The sequence below is a fragment of the Loxodonta africana genome, chromosome X (assembly GCF_030014295.1).
Source record: "Loxodonta africana isolate mLoxAfr1 chromosome X, mLoxAfr1.hap2, whole genome shotgun sequence".
Classification (NCBI taxonomy): Eukaryota; Metazoa; Chordata; class Mammalia; order Proboscidea; family Elephantidae; genus Loxodonta; species Loxodonta africana.
This window is the reverse complement of record NC_087369.1, coordinates 140,919,549-140,938,672: the sequence shown is the minus strand read 5'-3', so window position 1 is coordinate 140,938,672 and position 19,124 is coordinate 140,919,549. Positions and strand designations below refer to the sequence as shown.

Sequence of the window (19,124 nt, the reverse complement as noted above, 5' to 3'; positions counted from 1 at the left end):
GTTATTAGAAATCTCTTCAGAACAATATCAGAGAGCCCAACTTCCTCCGAAAAATTTTAATGTGTTTAGTTTTTCATGTGAGATTTTTAACCTTTTTCTTTAAAGGGATCCACACAATTTAACCCACAGGTGGTAGATGTTGCAAGCCCTGAAGCAGAGAAAGATCGTGCTCTGGGGAACACACTGGAAACTCTGGAGAAAGAAGAGTTAAACACACAGTATCTTCAAAATCAGGAGGAAATGCCAAAATATCAGGTTGCCAAGTCAGACAATAAACGAAAACAAAAAATGAAGAAAAAAACTGGGACTCACTTACGTAAATCTTCCCACCGCCTAGGGAAGAAAAAATTAAGGTATTCAACTAGAAAAGAGAGAACCAGAAAATTCTTAACTGAGAGATACAGTCACAGTTTAATCCCTGACCAGAATTCTTTGCAGATTACAACAATTGAAGCTCAGTCTTTCGAGAAAGAAGATTGTCACAGTTCTGATAAATTTGATTCTTCCGGATTACTTGAGAGAGACTGTGGTAGAAAACAGAAGATCTATGAAACCGATGAATTTATCGACTATCTATTAAACTATTATCAGACTCCAAAATATGCCCGTATCTTCCTAAAACCAGGTCACGTAACAAGCACATGTCAGTGGCAGAGGGTTGTCCATCCCAAGGGAAATGGATTTCAGATCAGTTTGAGAAAACGTAGACATCACTTAACCAGTTTCAGCTCAATGCAAGACCTGGAATGGAGAGAACATACTCAAGAAGATGATTACCGGACAAAGATTTGTACTCAAGATCCTGACCATAAACCACAAGAAAGAGAAAAAGTGGACTATGCCAAAGAATGTTCCAAGGACTTTAAAAACCATCTCAAGGATACAGTCAGTGAGGCTGGCGATCAGCTTTCACCAGCTGATGGAGAGAGCCATCTTTTGGAAGAGACCCACGATCACCAGATCGAAGATCTGAAATCCAGAAAGAAAAGCCAAGTTTCTTCACCCGGCAGGTCAGTAGGCTTAGCTTTGGAATTGAAAGATGTCTTAGAGGAAATCAGTAGTGATTCCGAATGCTTCAACGAAACCCTTAGCAGCGTAAACAAAGAGGAGCAAGAGAATTCTGTGGCTGCATATCATAGCTCCCCAGAAAAAGGACTTCTTGACCCTGATGAAATCATCACTGATGGTGAAGAAACTAGGTCAGGTCAGACCTCGTATTCAAAATGTAAACAGGATGGTGAGAAAAAACACTCTAAATATAAGCTTAGAAAACCAGGCAAGCAGTCTAAAAATGAACTGAGATGCTCATGGCTTGAGGGTGAAGACAGTTCCATTAGAGACAAGAGAAGCGACAGCAAAAAGAGAAAGCCAGCCTCCAAATACTTGTTTGATGAAGGCTACTATGCTAAGTCCAGTTCTAGCAATCTATTAGAGGACATTACAAGAAAGAGAAGGAGATTTAATGGTACCACGTTTGACCAGAAAGTGAACTACAGACCCTCTCATGTGCCAATAATGTCATCAGAAAGTGCTAACACTTTCTATTTAAGAGATTTTTACACAAGAAGAGAGACTCCTTGGAAGTCAAAATATAACCAGGACGAAAGAAGGCTTAAAAGACATGGAAATTCTGAAGATTTCATGCTGAATTCTGGCAATTATTATATTAGACATAACAGTCAGGAAGACATTGACTATGGAAGCTATTTACGAAACAACTACACTAGTTCTTTATATTTCCAAATGTTTTGATGGTCACTTAGGTCAGGAACACTCTTCTTCATAGTAAACAATTTGCAAGAAGAAAACTTAAAACCAAATATCTAGCTAGCAACTACAGAGCAAAAGAGAAACATTTAAAAGCTTGAGCAAGGTTAAATGCAATGCCTTGTCTCAAAATTACTGCAGGTGTGTTGGCAAGCTTTGGCAATACAAAGCATCCAGATTCTGAAGCTTGGTAAAACAATGTGCTTGCAAAACTTCTTGATCCAAGGACAGTCGTTTCTACAGTTCAACTGCAACTTTAATTTGGTGCCAGCGAAGGAGCAAATTAACACTGAGAGGGTTGTTGATAGCCCTCTGACTCCTTAGCTGTCATAACGTCATCATTTAGTAGCAGGAGCAACGAATACGGATCTTTTTCTATGTTCCGTGATTTGGTCAGAGGCACCATGTGCGACAACAAACTTTCCTAACTGACTTTTATCTACAAATAATTATAGATAAGAGAAGAACATATAATAGACTTCTTCATGACATTAGAGTGTCTCATGAGCATCCACCGGAAGGAAATTATCCTATTAATATGTTCGTAGTACTCAAAGAGTTATTCTTTTGAAAACAAAGTCTTGAGGCTTAAATGTATAGCAGATCATTAGCAGAGTTGTTTTTTGAAGAACCCAATGTCTTCCCATCCTAGAAAAGCAAAAGGATTGAAGTGACTTAACCAGTGGGATTTGCAAAAGGAAATATTGAAAGATCCTCAGGCACCAATAATGGCACTTGGGAAGAGAGGACATGACAGTATTCCATTTCGGGTTATGTAATCCTTTGACTCAGGGTTGGGTGACATCGGTTGGTAAAAAGTCACTGAATATCCCCAAGCTGACTTTTATAAAACAGTAACAAGTGCCTCCTTAATTCTCAATAATGCCATGGGGCTAGGAAGAGTCAAGGGCAAAGCTTATAGTTAGTTTTCTAGCTGGGGAAAAAAATATTGTATGTAGGATTTGTAAACTCTCAACATAAGCAATTTATCTTTCTACCTGCTGGTTTTGGACTTCTTAAATATGTTTTTAAATGGAGATATTTTATAGATTCTTAAAGACTTACATCTTAGTGTGGTACATGTTCTGTAGAAAGCTTGGCTGATTCATTCTGCCTTACACAGGATTTAGGACCTCAGGGGCAGTAGATGACCCTTTTTTTTTTCTACCTGCAACAAAGCTATCTATTACCTGACCTGACAATTGAAGACACATCAATGAGATTAGAGACTGTCTGTAGCAGAAAAAGATTATTTTAATCCACAGAAGTAGCGCAAAGCGCCATTTTCATATGACATGGTGCATTCCAAACAGTCTTAACTAGATATTCTGTCATAAAGTACCAGCTGGTAGAGCCAGGTAGGGTGCCAGTCAGTCCCACGACAAGTGCTCATAACTAGCCTCCTGTGCAACCTGGTATCTCAAGGGGCTACAAAATCTCATCATTTGTCTGAAGAGCCACACGTTGTTTCACTGATCTCTTCTAATCACATCTTAATAGAGGTCTGTTCGTGCACGTAAAGTTCAGAAATGACCATAACATAGGAGATCGTGTTTATTATTAATGAGATAGTGACCAATGAATGACTTGTTGGCTCTCTTGTGTTCGATTCTACTTGCAAGCCAGTGACTCTGTCATTGAAGCCAGGTTTGGCTTGTCAAATTTGAAAAATCACTCACAGGGTGAGTGCCTTTTCTCAAGACTAGCAATGACTATTAATGTTCAAAGTACTGTTTTCCGGAGTAGCCTTTTAAACTACTAACAGCTTGTATTTGGTCAGACAACTTTCGGTAACTAGGTATTATTCTCCTCCAGTGATGATCTGCCTCTTAATTTTTTTCATGTTTCATGCCATTGAGACAAAGGACATTATGGGTTTGTAATGGAAAGCAGCTATGCTTGCTTTGACAAAATAAATCTCAATTTCTTCTGTAATTTGGTATTTTTTTTCTTTGCAGTTTATAGACACAAAAACAATTTGCTGCTCAGTAACCAGATCTAAAAAATAAATTGCAGAATACAGCATGTGCAAATTTTTTTTTTTTTTTGTATAATAGAACTGGTGCTAAGTCACTTCCATATAACAATTTTGTTTTGTTTAATAAATACTGTCCTGGGAGCCAGAAGAAAGTAAAAATACCGGTTTTTTGTTTACTTTCTGTACAGCCTTGGGTTATTATGTCTGTTTTGTGGTAATGCAGTCTAGATTTGAGTAAACCTCTTTTTGAGTGGGCCTTAAGTGGGGAAGAGAACAACTTATCCTGTACTTTCCAATTGACTGGCTCAATAAAGAATAGAATAGCACTGAATGTATTATAACCACTTTCTAGTAATTAATGTCTTTATCCTTTGTTGTGCTGTTACTTTAGTGGTGCAAAGTAATTTCTCCTATTTTTCTTCTATGTCTTGTTAAGTAAGGGCCTCAACTTCAAACTTTGTCTTTTGAAGTATTTTCCATGTTTTTCTTTGTATGCGCTGCTGATAGTGTTTTAAGAAAGCTAAAAACCTGTCCATGTATTTTTGTTCAATTTCTCAGGTAGTAAGCCACCCACATAACCTGATAATTTTGAAAACGAGAACCAAATAGATGTATTTTTATTTGTTAAAAAGATTGTTCCAAACGTTAACTTTTCAATAAATGCTGGTAATTCCACTTTTGGGTGAAAGTTTCTACCCTGTAGTATGCTGCTTTGCACTGACGTCGCTGATCCCTCTCATTTGCATTGGTAGCGAAACAATACATATTTAATTTTCAGAGAGATTAAAATAAAATTGTTATAGTGAGTATCGAGTCTTTGTTCATTTGCTAGGATGTATTGGCTAGAGCGTCGCACACCCACAGTAACAGCTTCTGTGAAAATATTGGTGTCTAGTTTTAATATGACATTTCTGTGCAGCTTTGTCCTTTATGATGCCAGTTTGTGGAAACTGACTTTGTCAGAGTTCATGCAACTGAAGATCTGTTTTTGTTTTGGATAAATGAAATCATGATATTTAGGTTTAAGATTATCCTCCCGTCAGCAAATGCTTTATCAGAACTATTTAAAATGTAGAAAATTGGACTCGATTGAATTTTATCTCATCCCTCCAGCACCAGGTGGTGTTAAAAGTTATACTATATTCAAAATAAAAGTATGGGTGTGGGATAGGGAATCTAGTCCAAGAAGCTAGGGCCCTCAATAGTCTTTGACCATACAAGAGTTAACTGTATTTTCACATGAAATGTACAGCAAACTGCCTCTAAGCATTACATTACAAAGGCACACTGTGCCTTAGACTAAAATCTCGTTACTTTAGAGCTGAAAGGGTCCCTGTTGGGTTCAAAGAGCTCCTTCTGTAACAGCAAGGAATGTATGGATATTTGTTCTGGATCTATGATTTGCATAAACTTGGCCCTCTGGGATAAGGTGAATGTTAAATTATGCAGAGAAGCCACAAATATGGAGACATACTAAAACACATGTAGCAAAATGCCGCTTATGAACAACATGCTGGTACTGAGAACAAAATACCTCTGCAGCTGGTTGGATGAAAGCAGGTGGGGAACAAACAGATGTTAACCTGAACACCCCCACCTACTATAGCGGTTTTACCGCTACTGCCGCCTCTTCTTGCGTGGCACCTTTTACATCATATGGCTTAGGAGTATGCTAGCTAGTTTTGAGAAGTTCTTAGAGCAAAACTCGGGCTTATAGTAATATCCCTTTACATGGAATCAGTACAGTATTGATTCATCTCTGAATGGATGGGTATCAGGCTATCGGGAGTGAAACTGTAACAAGGCTCTGGATGTTTCTTCTTGGCAGCAAACAAACCTGTTTAACTTTGTAAAAGAAGTAGCCTAATCTTCACATCTAAATGAGACTTCAGGCTATAACCAGGCCCAACTTCCCTCCCCGACCCCTTCCCCAAAGCATAAGGCCTAACAGGTTGCCTGGCACAAAATAGGCACTCAAGTATTTGTTGAATGAAACCTAGTGAGGAAGAAAGGCACACTTAAAAAAAATATGCAGTATGGTTTGATGGCAAGAAAAATGGAAAACTGCGCTTTCTTTTGTTCAGAGTACATCTCTTGTAACAAAACACTGCCAATTTCAACAGTAAAACAACAGAACGCTAATATTCAGGGTAATAGGCTGCTTGTGTTTATATGACTGCATATGCAAATCTGATGTCCTCCTTTGCTATGAGGTGAACTGACTTTGCTAATACATAGATTCCTGGATACTTCCCTGATCCGACATGACATTAAAACAAAACCAACAAAACCCTTTCTTAGCACTTGGTAACAGTGCCTTCAGTACAATTACTCCTCAATGACCTTGCTATAGACCTCAAGATGGTGGTTTGCCATTTACAATTTTAAGACAGAATTTGATAAGTAACAACAAAAAAAAAATCAGTAGTTCCTAATGTGACAACCTCGTACTTGGTTTGTGGTACAAGGTTTCCAAATTTTTGCTCCTTCCCTTGTCTCTTTTGGAATAAAACAAATTTGTATTCAAAAGTGAAACCCTATTAAGCTAATGTAAAATGACCGAATCTGGTTCTTTAGATTAAAGTAAAAAAATAAATAAAACAACCCACCACACTATACTGGGTAAAACCATTTTATTAACTCACCAAAGCACATCATTTATTTTCTGATTTGAGGTAAAACCACTAAACACAGTTCACAAGAAAATACAATGATTATTTAACTACAAGAGTTTGAAATCTCACTAGTTCATATAATACTTTTGCTAATTTATACAACTGTACAGTCTACTTAAGCTAAGTGTAGTATTAACACACAAAAAAACATTATGAAACACTTAGACACTTGACTACTAGTTTTTGCAGTGGCTAGTCTGGTAACAATGCAATGACTGTTACCTTATGAATAATTTTTAAAAATCACTTGGCTAGTGACGTTTCCAGTTTTCTCCTCGTTCTTTGGGGCCATGTATGACGGTTCTTAGGAGAGCGAACACCTACCTGGCTCCTTCTGTTCTGTATGCCTCCCCCTCACTTCGAATTGTGTAAAATAACCAGTACCTCGCTATGAACACAGGAATTGGGAAGACAGTGCTACAATCTTCACAAATTTAGGTTTGCAGGCAAGCCAGCTTTTTTTTTTTAAGCTTTTCCTTTGTATGTTCAGATCCTGTTTTAATACAAAGCAGTCCAGAAACACAGTAAATATCTTTTGCCAAATAAGTCCAGCTTTGTGATACCGTTTTGTTACCAGACAGCTCTCAGGAACCGACATCAAATTCTTTGGAACACTGCAGATTTGCTTCAGAGGTAGATATAACAGAAATCATGCAGTTTACATCAATCGAAAAATACAGTTCTTTAAAGAACATCATGACTAAAAGTTGGTCCTTTGTCCTTGGTGTTTAAAGGACTTTGCACATTTAACATTTTTACCTGTTTTGGGACTATGAAAGTCTTACCTGTCAAAAAAATTTTTTTAATTTAGCCTATACTAACTACAGGTAGAAGAATATTAACATTTTTATTACAGCACTACCGTTCACTTTCTGGATCTGTGACACATCAACATTATCATGCATATTCTAAGACAGAACTTACTTTTATCAGTGCCACTAGTGATGTTACGAATAATTAAAAAATTCACAGCAAGTTCAAAACTTATCTAAATGTTGAAATCACAATGCTTTAAGGACAGACTGGAATGTTACAAATGATTTTGCAAAATACAAAAATAGATATGCTTCCACCGAATGCTTTAATCATTTTTCCGATCATTCTCATCTTTTGGTTCTTCTTCATCTGAATACACAGTGGGCTCCTCCCCCTCCTTCAGCAGCTTGCCCACGTGATGATACTTGACTGGAGGTAGAGGGGAGAAAAAAACACCACAAATGGTCATTCGCATGCTTTATAGAAAATTACTTCTAAGTAATTTCATTCTAAAGCATTTATTGGAGACCTACAACATACTCAGCAATGTGCTGGGCTTTTTGAAGAATTCAAAGATGGTTTATGACATAGTCCTTGCCCACAGGGGATTAGTTTTGTTTAGCAGACAGACTATAAAACAGGCAGCAATGTTGGACAGTGAGTCAAAATGAATCGTGTTTGTGTGTAGAAATGTTTAGAAGAGCAAGGGTTCATTCTGAGTTAGAAGAACTGCAGAGCACTCCGTGGAAGAAAGATAGGTACTAAGGCTGAGCTTTGCAAACTGTAGGATTCAGGGAGGGAGAGATCTGTAGGAGATGAAAACACCATGTATAAAGGAATACAGGTAAGATTGAACCCACCCGGGGAGCAATCAAGAGACCAAGTTGACAGGAACAGAGTTGCCATTTGGAAGTAGTAGGAGATAAGGTTGACTAAGTAATATGGAGAAATATTATGAGGTATCTGAAAAGAAAGCCTAAGGAGTTTGGACTTATTATCCTATAGGTGGCAAAGGGCACTGAACAAAGGAATGACACAGTAAAACAGGGTGCACAAGGCAAATTACAGTAAGAAACTAGGAGCAGCATGACCAGGAAGCTACTGTGCAGATCCAGGTATGAAAGAACAAAGCCAGGAGAAGGATGGTGCCCATTGGGAATGGAAAGGGAAGGATGTAAGACTGGAAAACTGACATAATGAGGTGCTTAGAAAACGAGATTCCAGACAGAAATGGGGACCTTATAATGGTGCCTGGCTAGCCTACCGACCGCTCTGACTGGGATCACAGTGAAAAGTCATGGACAAAGTGGGAGAAAAACATAGAACAAAATTCAGATTCCTAAAAAAGACCAGACCTACTGGTCTGATAGAGGCTGGTGGAACTCCCGAGACTATGGCCTGTAGACAGACACCCTTCAAACCTGAAAGTGAACCTACTCCTGGAGATCACCTTTCAGCCAAACAATAGACAGGCCTATGAAGTGAACAATAATACGCATAAGGAACATGCTTCTCAGAACAATCAACCATGTGAGACCAAAAGGGAAGCATTTGCCCAAAAGCAAAGTTCAGAAGGCAGGAAACCTGGGCGAATGGAAATGGGATCCCAGGGAGGAAGTGGGGAGAGCTGACACATTGAGGGGATAACAACCAGCATCATGAAAGGAGTTGTGTATAAAGAAAGTATTGGGGATCCCATAGAAGGAGCTACTTTAGAGAGGAACATGACAAAAGAGCCACAATAAGGACTGGAGAAGTGAAGTCAGTGTTGACAAGAAGCAGGCCCCTGGAAACCTTTGAGAAAGAAAGTTCAACAGAATTGTAGGGACAAAGGCCATACTGTAGGAAATAGGAGGGAAGGTATAGAGAGGAAATAAAGCAGTGATTATGGACAACTTACTACAAGTTTGTTTGATAGTGAAGGGATGATGATAGTCTAGTGGATGGAGAGGATAGCAGGAGACAGAATTTCCCTCCCAACACAGAGAAAACCTATGCAGAGTGAAAAAAAAGTGGTAAAGGAACCAGGTGAGAACTGGAGATGTTGGAGAAAACAGACATAAGTGTGCAAAAGCATAGTGCTTTTTTTCCCAAGACTTGAGACGGGATGGAGTAAGCCAAACACCACATTATTGCAGCCAAGCTAATACAGGGTTAAACATCTCAATGCCAGAGGCCAAGAGGACTGAACCTCCTCTTTCTAATATGGGCAGGAACTAGAGCAGTAACCAACCTGTCTAGCCAGGTAACCAGAGCTGCTTTTGTGTGAAATAATCATTGGGAACAATGGGAACTTCCCTATTTGAACTTATTATAAAGGTCCCTAGGGTGCTTGGGACTGTGCAAGACAAATAAGAGAAAAAGCTGAGTGGTGCCTGGGAAATCAGCCTTTAGGGGAATCCACACTGGCTTTGACCGTAGCTGAGGTGTCACAACAGTATTTGGGGCAAGAAAAAAAAAAAACACTTTTTCTCACATTAATGCAGGCAAGCCCTAGCAAATGGAGCTTTGTAAATCACACATTATAAACTCACTTATTTCACATAGAAAAATCCATTGTTATAAAGGCATCCTTAGGATGCAAAAAATGAGGGACTATGCTAGGTAGCTGGATTATGTTTTCAAAGTACAAAGACTTGCCTCAAGATTTAAAAGTTATACTTAGTCTGCCTGAGAGCCAGACTCTAAAGGTAGAGCCACATCTGGATAATGATTAACCCAGAACTCTCTGAAGTCAGCATTATTTTCAAAGAAAATGGATGGATTTAGCCAAAAGAGCCAGTAATATTTAACTCATCATAGCAAACAGAAAAAAACAACTACATTTTAAATGAAAAATTTCCCCCCCAGAAATGGTCATTGTCTTTGGACACTGTTTTATAAAAGCTGGGAAAGATTTTCATTCAAATTCTTGGCAGTAAAATATTGCCAAAGCAATAATTATACACTTAGCTTTGACAGAAGTCAATTCCTGAATTCTCCAGAGTTGAACTTCCCATCCTTACTTCCCCCCAAAGACCTGAGCCCACAGCATGAGCCATGAAACAAGTGTCTCCTTTTTTCTTTCTTTAAATGCAGACAACACTGTTGCTGGGCAGATCATAAGCATCATTTTTATGAGGCCTACAGTTAGGCTCAATTTGATTCAAAGAGAAGCTGTTTTGTAGAATACAAGTCTCCATTCTTCCACAAAAATGTGGGCTGCTTTTAAACGGCAAGTTCTACAAGAGAGGACTTATGAAAACTCCTCTTTCTGTAGTCAAGATGGCCACTGTCCTTTCCACTACACGCCAAGCACCAAATACTAGTGTGGAATCCATATAAACCTTCAAAATTTTAACCAACAAAAACAGAAACCGAAGTTTCAATTCAGAACTAGCTAAAAATTGGTATGCAATCATAGCAAGTGACTCAGCACTGCTGCAATTACTTCAAGCCATGAACTTGATCCATCTAACATTCTGGAGCCTATCAAAATGTTCCCAGGTTTCAGGCTGCTTAGCAATAACTATTGTACCGCCGTGAATCCCCATTACTGGTAGAAATTTGATCCTGGAACAATTTAAAAAACGCTTACAAGTGAACTGAGAGTCCCAGTCACTCAGGGTCTCCTGCTGGGCAGGAGTGAGGTCAGACAGGTCGTCATACTCGTCCTTCAGTGCTTCCTTATCCAGGCAAAATGTGGCAAGGCCCCTGGATGCATCTCTTCCGGCAAAGACCCCGTATGGCCCATCTTTAAAAACAAAACCAAACGAAACAGCGATTCTTTATTAGGCAGTGAATTTTCGTGTGGTTCATACACAGAAATTGGGTTCTCTACCCATCAACCCAGAAAGTCCCCTTTTTGAATATCCAATTCTGTTCGGAAACCGTAAGTGATACTGAAACCTTAGTCATTACATAATGGACATTTAAAGACCTGCTGCTATTTACCTTTTAAATAACTAAAAAGAAACCAAAATGCTATACATTTTCTTCAATCTTCTGTGATTTTCAAATAGCTAGTAAAAAGTCATAAATGATTATTCCCTGAGGGTGGGATTTACCAAGATAACACTGAGTCTATGGGCCAGAATTTGATGTGAAGACGTTGAACCTGGCTCTGTTCTAGTCACTGGAGCTACACCAGTGAGAGTTATGGTTTCTTTTTTTTGAGTTATGGTTTCTTAAAATAAGCACGAATGAGTAAATGAAGATATTTCCTCATAAACGTATTGATTTCTTAAAAAGTGAGTCAAAGGTATCTTATATTGTTGATTGCGAGACTCAATTAAACATTAACATGGGCAAGAGAAATCACTTTTTAAGATTATCAGTGGTTCAGAAATCTGTCCACATGTTACACAACCTTCACTATCAATAAATAAGAGAGCGCACAGGAGATCAGCGCCTTCACTGTTTTTTAGGTGGCCTTGAAGAGAAAATACTAAAACTTTCATGGAAAAAAGGCCAAATTAATACTCCTAAATAATTCTATAAAATATTAGAATGCAACTATATATAAGACGTTGTACTGAATGTGTGCAAGGGCAGTAGATCATTCTGCAGGTACAGTCAGTCCCCGGGTTATGAACAAGATCAGTTCCCAGGTGTCTTTTTAAGAATTTGTAGGTAAGTGGAACAGGTGTTCTTACTTAGACTTACTTAAGGAGCCCTGGTGGAGCAGTGGTTAAAGTGATTAACTGCTAACCGAAACGTTGACACTTCAAAATCACCAGTGGCTCCATGGGAGAAAGATGTGGCAGTCTGCTTCCATAAAGACTTACAGCCTTGGAAGCCCTAGGGGGTAACTGAGTTGGAATCAAATAGATGACAGTGGATTTGGTTTCTTTGTTTGTAGTGCAAGAGGACCCCTGGTGGCACAGTGGTTAAGCTTTTGGCTGCTAACCAAAAGGTCGGCAGTTCGAATCCAACAGCCACTCCTTGAAAACCCTATGCAGCAGTTCTACTCTGTCCCATAGGGTCGTTATGAGTCGGAATCGACTTGACGGCCGTGGGGTTGGTTTCTTTTTTTGGTTTAGTGCAAGAAGGATTCCCGGTGGTGCAGTGGTTAAGTGCTTGGCTGCTAACTGAAAGGTAACTGGTTTGAACCCACCGGCTGCTCCACAGGAGAAAGATGTGGCAGTCTGCTTCTGTAAACATTAACAGCCTTGGAAGCCCTACGGGGCAGTTCTACCCTGTCCTACAGGGTCCCCATGAGTCGGAACCAACTCAATAGCAGTGGGTTTGGGTTTGGTTTAGTGCAAGGCTCCAAGCCTTTTCAATGATGTCAAAGCTGCACTTGCAGCAAGTGAAGGCCACTGTGATAAAGAATTTGTTGGCAGTAGGGACTGGTTCAATTATTTCAAAGTGAGGGCACATTTATATAATATTAAAGGGCAAGTACAGTTGTGGAAGAACTTTCCTAACCTGGGGACTTACTATACTTAAAGTAGATGTTTAACCCATTGCCATGGAGTCTGACTCATAGTGACTGGGATAGAGTAGAACTGCCTCACAGGGTTTACAAGGCTGTAACCTTTCCAGAAGCAGACTGCCACATCTTTCTCCCTCGGAGCAGCTGGTGGGTTTGAACTGCTGAACTTTCGGTTAGCAGCCAAGTGCTTAACCACTGTGCTACCAGAAACAAACAAAAAAATCCCCATTGCCGTCGAGTGGATTCTGACTCATAGCGACCCTACAGGACAGAGTAGAACTGCCCCACAGAGTTTCCAAGGAGCGCCTGGTGGATTCGAACTGTCTACCTTTTGGTTAGCAGCTGTAACACTTAACCACTACGCCACCAGGGGGCTCCTTTTAAAAAGTAGATGTTTAGGCTTATTTAAATATTGGACCAGAAAATGAAGAAAACCCAGTGCACTTTAAATAATGTATTCTTTCCCCAAAGGTATATTGAGTACCAAACAAACAAAAAACCAAACCCTTTGCCGTAGAGTCGATTCCAACTCATAGTGACCCTACAGGACAGGGTAGAACCGCCCCATAGTTTCCAAGGAGCGCCTGGTGGATTCGAACTGCCAATCTTTTCATTAGCAGTTGTCACTCTTAAGGACTACGTCACCAGGGTTTCCAGGTATCATGGGTAACCACTATACCATGTGTGAGAATAGATCAAGTTTCAATATGACCTGGTCACCTGAAACTTCAATCCACCAGAAATATTTTAATAATTAGACAAATTTTATGATCAATTTTAAGATTCCAAAGGAAAATGGTTGTTTTTAATTATCATTAAGTGGTACTGTTTCCATTACAGAAGGTAAAAAAAAAAGAAACCTTCACACATACTCCACAAACATACGCCTCCAGTGAAAACAGTAGCACCTAGTGCTTGAAAATAGGCGACGTGTACTGGTTTCAACCCACCATTTCAGAAATTATAGTCATTATGTGGTGAAACCTCACAGAATACATAAACAAGGTATAGGGGAGCATTACGTCTTTGGAGAATACATAGCATTCACCACAATGTATATTCCCTAGAATGTAAGCTTCGTGAGCAGGGATTTGTGTGTTTTGTTCGCTGCTATATTTCCAGCACCTACAACAGTGGCTGGCATAAAACAGTAGGCACTTGAATGAGTAATTTTCAGGACTCCTTTATAATGTGAAGCATCACTTCCATGATGTCATATAGTCACAGGCTTACTGGATGACAGTGCAGGATGGAGACTTAGAGGACTCATAATGGGCCATTCCTATCATTTTTTCCAAGGGAAAACTAAGGCCTAGAGAAACAAACAATGCTTTGTACAAGGTCAGACAGCTGGTTAGTGAATAGACCAGGACTAGAACCCAGGTTGCCTGATTTCCAGTCTTGTGCTCTGTGCACAGGCCTACATATCTCACAATGACTTTGCAAACTACAATCACTGAGAGTGCCCCAAGCACATGTTTTGACTACTTCATAGTATAGCTCAGTAACAACAGATATTTACATAATTGTTCACTGATAAAGCCTCTAAGTGCACCACTAAAGGTGGCACATAATATAGGAATGCCATTCAAATTATTTTGACAGTTACATGCCTTGTGGACGTAGGTATTCTAAATTGTCCACAAGGAAAAATTACTAAGTGGGAAGTGTCGCAAGAACCTTTACACATCTGATTTTAATTGGCTGATTGGGCGACTAAGGGGTCAGTGGGGAGAGAGCACTATCAAGTGGAAATACCTGTTCCTGTTTTCAGCAGGGCTTCGAACTGGTTTGTTCCGGTTCAAACCCCTGCTGATAATTTGCATTTCTAACAAGTTCTCAGGTGATGCTAATGCTGTTGGTTGGGGACCAATTCTGAAAACCACAATAGAGCAGTGGTTATCAACATTTATTATACATATGAACCACCTGCGGATCTTGTTAAACTGTAGATACATCTGGGGTGAAAATGTAAATTATCAGCAGGAGTTTGAGCCAGAACGAACCGGTTTGAAGCCCTAGTTTTTTGGAGTCCAAATGGAGTAGCTAGTATCTTTTTTTCCTCCTCTGTAAATAATAAATCAGAACTTTCCAAATCTGGCTGCTTCTCAAATTTGCCTGGGAGAGCCTGCGAAAATGCAGATTCTTGGACCTCGCCCACAAAGGCTGTTCTGTGGTTACGGTGGTTAGGCCAGGAATCTGTATTTTTCATCAAGTAATTGTGATGCGCAACAAGGTTTGGAAAAATCTTACCTCTAAGAAACCCTTCAAACCTGCTCACTCCAACAGCCCAGCAGTCATCCATCCCTCATTTTCCCTCTGGTTGGTTTCTCCTGAAATTCTTCCACCCAGCAGCCTTCCTAGCCCCCCTAGCCCGACCCCTTTTGTTTCTCAGGGTCCTCCCACTTCTTCCTCCCTCCATTTTTTACAGCCCTTTCTCTCCTGCTTCAGACTAAACACTGTATTACCTTATCATCTTGCCACAAAACCACGGTCCACATCTTAGCCTTTATTCTTCCCTCAACAGCTCACTTCCCCCAACGCAGTTGCCCTTGTCCAGTTTCTCGCCTTTCCATCCACCACGCATAGCACACACGCGCGCGCGCGCACACACACACACACACCAAACACATGCCACACACATACTTGACACATGCCACACTGCGCGCGTGGACAGACACCTAATAAACCACATACACTCAACAGGCACACACCGCACCCGCACATCACTCACCATCAAGCACAATGCTTCTACCTGCTGCTAATCCCATCTCCGCTTTCCTTCTTCCACACCCCCACATTCCACCATGGCTACTTCTGGCGTCATTGGCCTTCACTTAGTCTCCAAGCCTGGACTTCCCTCCGCTCGCTCCCCCCGCCCCTCATGCTCCCTCGAGACACCCTTATTTCTTTTCTCGAGCCGAACACCACTACCCCTTCCAGGAACCGTCAAACATGATACCTTTGAAAACTGCCCCCGCACTCCGGGCTCTGATGTGCCCCCTACCCGCCCCCCCCGCCATTTCAGCACCGCAGTCCCACCCACCCCGGGTTTAAGCGCCTTGGCTTTCTTCCTCCGTCCCGGATCGATGACCGGGTAGCGCAGGCCGGGGATCTGCGCCCCCCCCCCAGGCCCGCAGCCCTCCTCGAGCACCGCAGCCCCGCCACCACCACGGGGCTGTCGGAATGACCGGCCCCCGGCTCTCCGCCCCCGGCCCCTCTTCGCCCCCCTCGCCTCCCCTGTGCCCAGCCCCGCGCTGAGGCCCCCCTTTCTTTTGTCTCGGCGCCGCAGTCGCCCACGGCCATACCGGGCCCGTAGAACTTGCGGCCCTTGGTCACGTCAAACACCTTGCCGTTGATGGCCATCAGTATACGTGGGTCCTGGACGCCGTCGAAGCGCCGCAGCTCGGCCGGGGTGAAGTCGCGCCGCTTGAGGCGGGGCAGCGGGGGCGGCTCGTCGTCGTCGCTGTCGCTGCCGGCCGCCGGCTGGTCCCCGCGCACGATCTTGTAGAGCAGGAAGATGCAGAGGCCGAGTAGCAGCAGGTTGAGGGGCGAGGTGAAGATCTCGTGCAGCAGGCCGCCGCCCTCCAGCTCGCTCGGGTCCGCGCCCATCGCCGCCACATCCTCGGCAGCCATGATCTCTGGAGCAAAGGTTGGGCCGGGATTAGGCACGGCTCCGGAACTCACCGCTTCCTCCTCCCTCTCAGCCAGCGAGTGGCGGCGGGAGCTAGCCGGCAGGACGGCGAGCCGGCGGGAGGAGGCGGGGCCGGCGGGGCGAGGCGGGGCCGGCGGGGCGGAACCTTCAGGCCCCGCCCCCGCGTCCTCCTCCCGCCGGGCGCAGCCGGCCTCGCTCCCCCATGTTGCGTCTGGCTCTGGCCTCCCCCTGCACCCCGCCCGCCCAGTGCTGACTCCCCAGCCGCGGAGCGCAGCCCACCCCTCCCTTCTACCTGCAGTTCCCTGCGCCAGCCTCACGCCATTCCCCCTCCAGCCACTAGCTAGGCCCTCCTAGGCCACCCTCATTGCTCCTCGCTGACAGACCCGCTTGGGCTTGGCAGTGCACTGTCCGAGGCCCCCTCCCCCACCTGCTGCGCGCCAGTCACCGACTGCTTGTCTCCTGCTTCAGACTTAGCACCCCCCGCAAGACCCCGTCCACCCCTGGGGGCCACGAGGCCCTGTTAAAAACAAGAATTTGAGCTCCTTTTTTCCACCTTAAAGACTCCGCCTACCCATTCTTTCCTTGGGGATCCCTATTCCCTCTCCTAGAGCGAATGCAACGCACCCCAACCCCCAGATGCTGCGGGTAGACACCAATGGGACAGCTGAAAGCACCCAGGCCTCTGGCAACTCTCACAATATCTGGGGAAAAGGATAGGATCACCGATTTACTTCGGGATTGTTCTCAAAAAACTAAACCCTTTTGCAGTCTCTGATTTGCTGGGTCACTAGGCATCAGCAAGCAACATTCTCTTGTTGCACTTTTAAAAATTTTTTTTGGCCCAGAATAATGTTCGAAGTTTCTTTGTTTGGCAACGTTCTTCTGTTTGAAGTCTGTCGAGCTACCCCTTGGCAGTTGGCAGTCACAATAACCCTGAGCTGGAGGCCAGACGAAAGCGGCAGTTTGGAAATACCCTAGGTTTGGCCTCCTATTCTTTCCTAGGTATTTCACCCTGCTAGCAGGCTTTGCGTGAGTAGGCTTCCGTGGAGGAAGGATTGTCTCTACCCTCCAAAGCCTTAACCTGGCCGAGCTCTTTATTGTGGAAGGGGGAGGGGAGCGGAAGAAAGGCTAGAGAGAGGGAGAAAAATAATTAAAACCAAGCCATGCACACATCTGCTGCCCAGAGCAGTACTTTTCCATCAAGGATTCTGTTCGCCTGCACATAATTTGCTCCCCCCCTCCCAATACGCAGGAGACTTGAGGAGAGAGAACTGGCTTTTCTTACCTCAAAATTCTAAAACCTGACTTGGCCAAAGATTTCTGGCACAAACTCTTCCATTCCCCCACCCCCAATCTTCTTAAATGATTTTAAAGTGCATATGAACAAAACAGTCTTTAAATTGGGCCCACACGTTTTTCTCACAGAGCTAAATTTAGGATTCCCTGAAATGGCCCTTCCAAGATCTTTTGTCAAAACTCTTTAACAATGGGGAAACTAGAGCTCAAACTGAGAGCATTCATCGGTAGTTACAATCTAACTATCTTTTTAAAAAAATGTATATGGCCAAGACACTTAAAAAAAAACTTGCAAAAAATATTTTCGTTTGCAACTAATATGACACAGGATTAATATCCTTTAGGAGCTCTTTTTAATTGATAAGGAAATTCATAAGATTTTAATCAATAAATGGGCAAAAATAGGAAGAGGTAGTGTACAAACGAGGGGATTAACAATGATGAATAAGCCTATGAAAAATGTTCAGTCTCGCTAGTAATAGAAAAAAAAAATCAAGATACCACGTTCACCTATCAGAGTAGGAAAGATGAAAGAAAAGGTAGCATACAATGCTGACAAGAGTGATGAGATGCTCCTATACCGTTGGGAAGAGAACTTGGTAAAACCTTTTGTTGTCCATAAAAAATATTTTCTATCCATTAATCTCACTTCTTGAAATCTACTCTTTGACCCAGTAATTCCACTTGTAGGAATCCATCTCAAGGAAACACTTAGAAATGCTGACAATGATTTCATACTAAGATGCTTATTAGAGAATCATTTTTAATATAGTGAAACTGGAAACAGCCTAAATGTTCGACTTTAATGAAATACCAAATTAATTAATCTATTTGAATTGTAATAAAACCATAAAATGGCATATGGTTCAGCTATCCAGATATCATCATGTTTTGGGAAAATACTTATGTTTTTATTTTAAGAGAGAAAAGCAGGAAACAAAGCTATATACAGTCTGAACTCAACTATGTAGAAAAAAATACATAAAAGGAAGCCTGAAAGGAAACATGCTAAAATGTTAACTGTTGTGACTGTTAGTTTCTTTATACTTTTCTACATTTTCAATACTTGGCACATGTCACTTTTAGCCTTGGGAAAAAATGGTTTATTATTTCTTTTCTGAAAAATGTAGAACCATAATACATGTTCACGATAACAAACTTGTGGAGCCCTCGTGGTGAAGTGGTTAAGCACTCAGGCTGCTGATCAAATGATCAACAATTCGAATCCCCCAGCTGCTCCTTGGAAACCCTATGGGGCAGTTCTACTCTGTCCTATAGGGTCGCTATGAGTCAGAATCCACTGTATAAAAATATAGCAATGGGTTTATAGCAAACTTAAAAGGATCCCTGGTGTTGCAGTGGTTAAGTGCTTGGCTGCTAACTCACCAGCCACTCCACTGGAGAAAGACTTAGCAATCTACTCCCATGAAGATTACAGCTTAGAAAACCCTATGGGGCAGTTCTACTCTGTCTTGTAGGGTTGCTATGAGCTGGGATCAACTTGACGGCAACAGGTTTTATAACCAGCTTGATTTGTAAGTGCATAAGTTTTTGTTTAAACTGAAAAAAAAAAAAGAAAAT

At 42.0% G+C, this 19,124-nt stretch overlaps 2 protein-coding genes across 5 annotated transcripts in view; one reads left to right on the top strand and one right to left on the bottom strand.

The window, feature by feature from the left end:
• Positions 1 to 5,548, top strand: part of LOC100659932 (A-kinase anchor protein 17B) — a 123,875-nt gene extending 118,327 nt beyond the window's left edge. For all 4 annotated transcript variants that reach the window (XM_064277531.1, XM_010594668.3, XM_064277532.1 and 1 more), the window contains one exon: positions 106 to 5,548. In XM_064277531.1, coding sequence (XP_064133601.1) covers positions 106 to 1,752 — 1,647 coding nt within the window. In that variant the 3' untranslated portion in view covers positions 1,753 to 5,548. The remainder of the gene's footprint in view (positions 1 to 105) is intronic.
• An 813-nt stretch (positions 5,549 to 6,361) lies between these two features.
• Positions 6,362 to 16,323, bottom strand: PGRMC1 (progesterone receptor membrane component 1). Its single transcript, XM_064277534.1, has 3 exons — positions 15,901 to 16,323; positions 10,754 to 10,909; positions 6,362 to 7,605 (listed from the first exon to the last, which is right to left on the bottom strand). Exons 1-3 carry the CDS (start codon positions 16,226 to 16,228, stop codon positions 7,502 to 7,504), a joined length of 588 nt encoding a protein of 195 aa, XP_064133604.1. The 5' UTR covers positions 16,229 to 16,323; the 3' UTR covers positions 6,362 to 7,501.
• Positions 16,324 to 19,124: the final 2,801 nt, after the last annotated feature.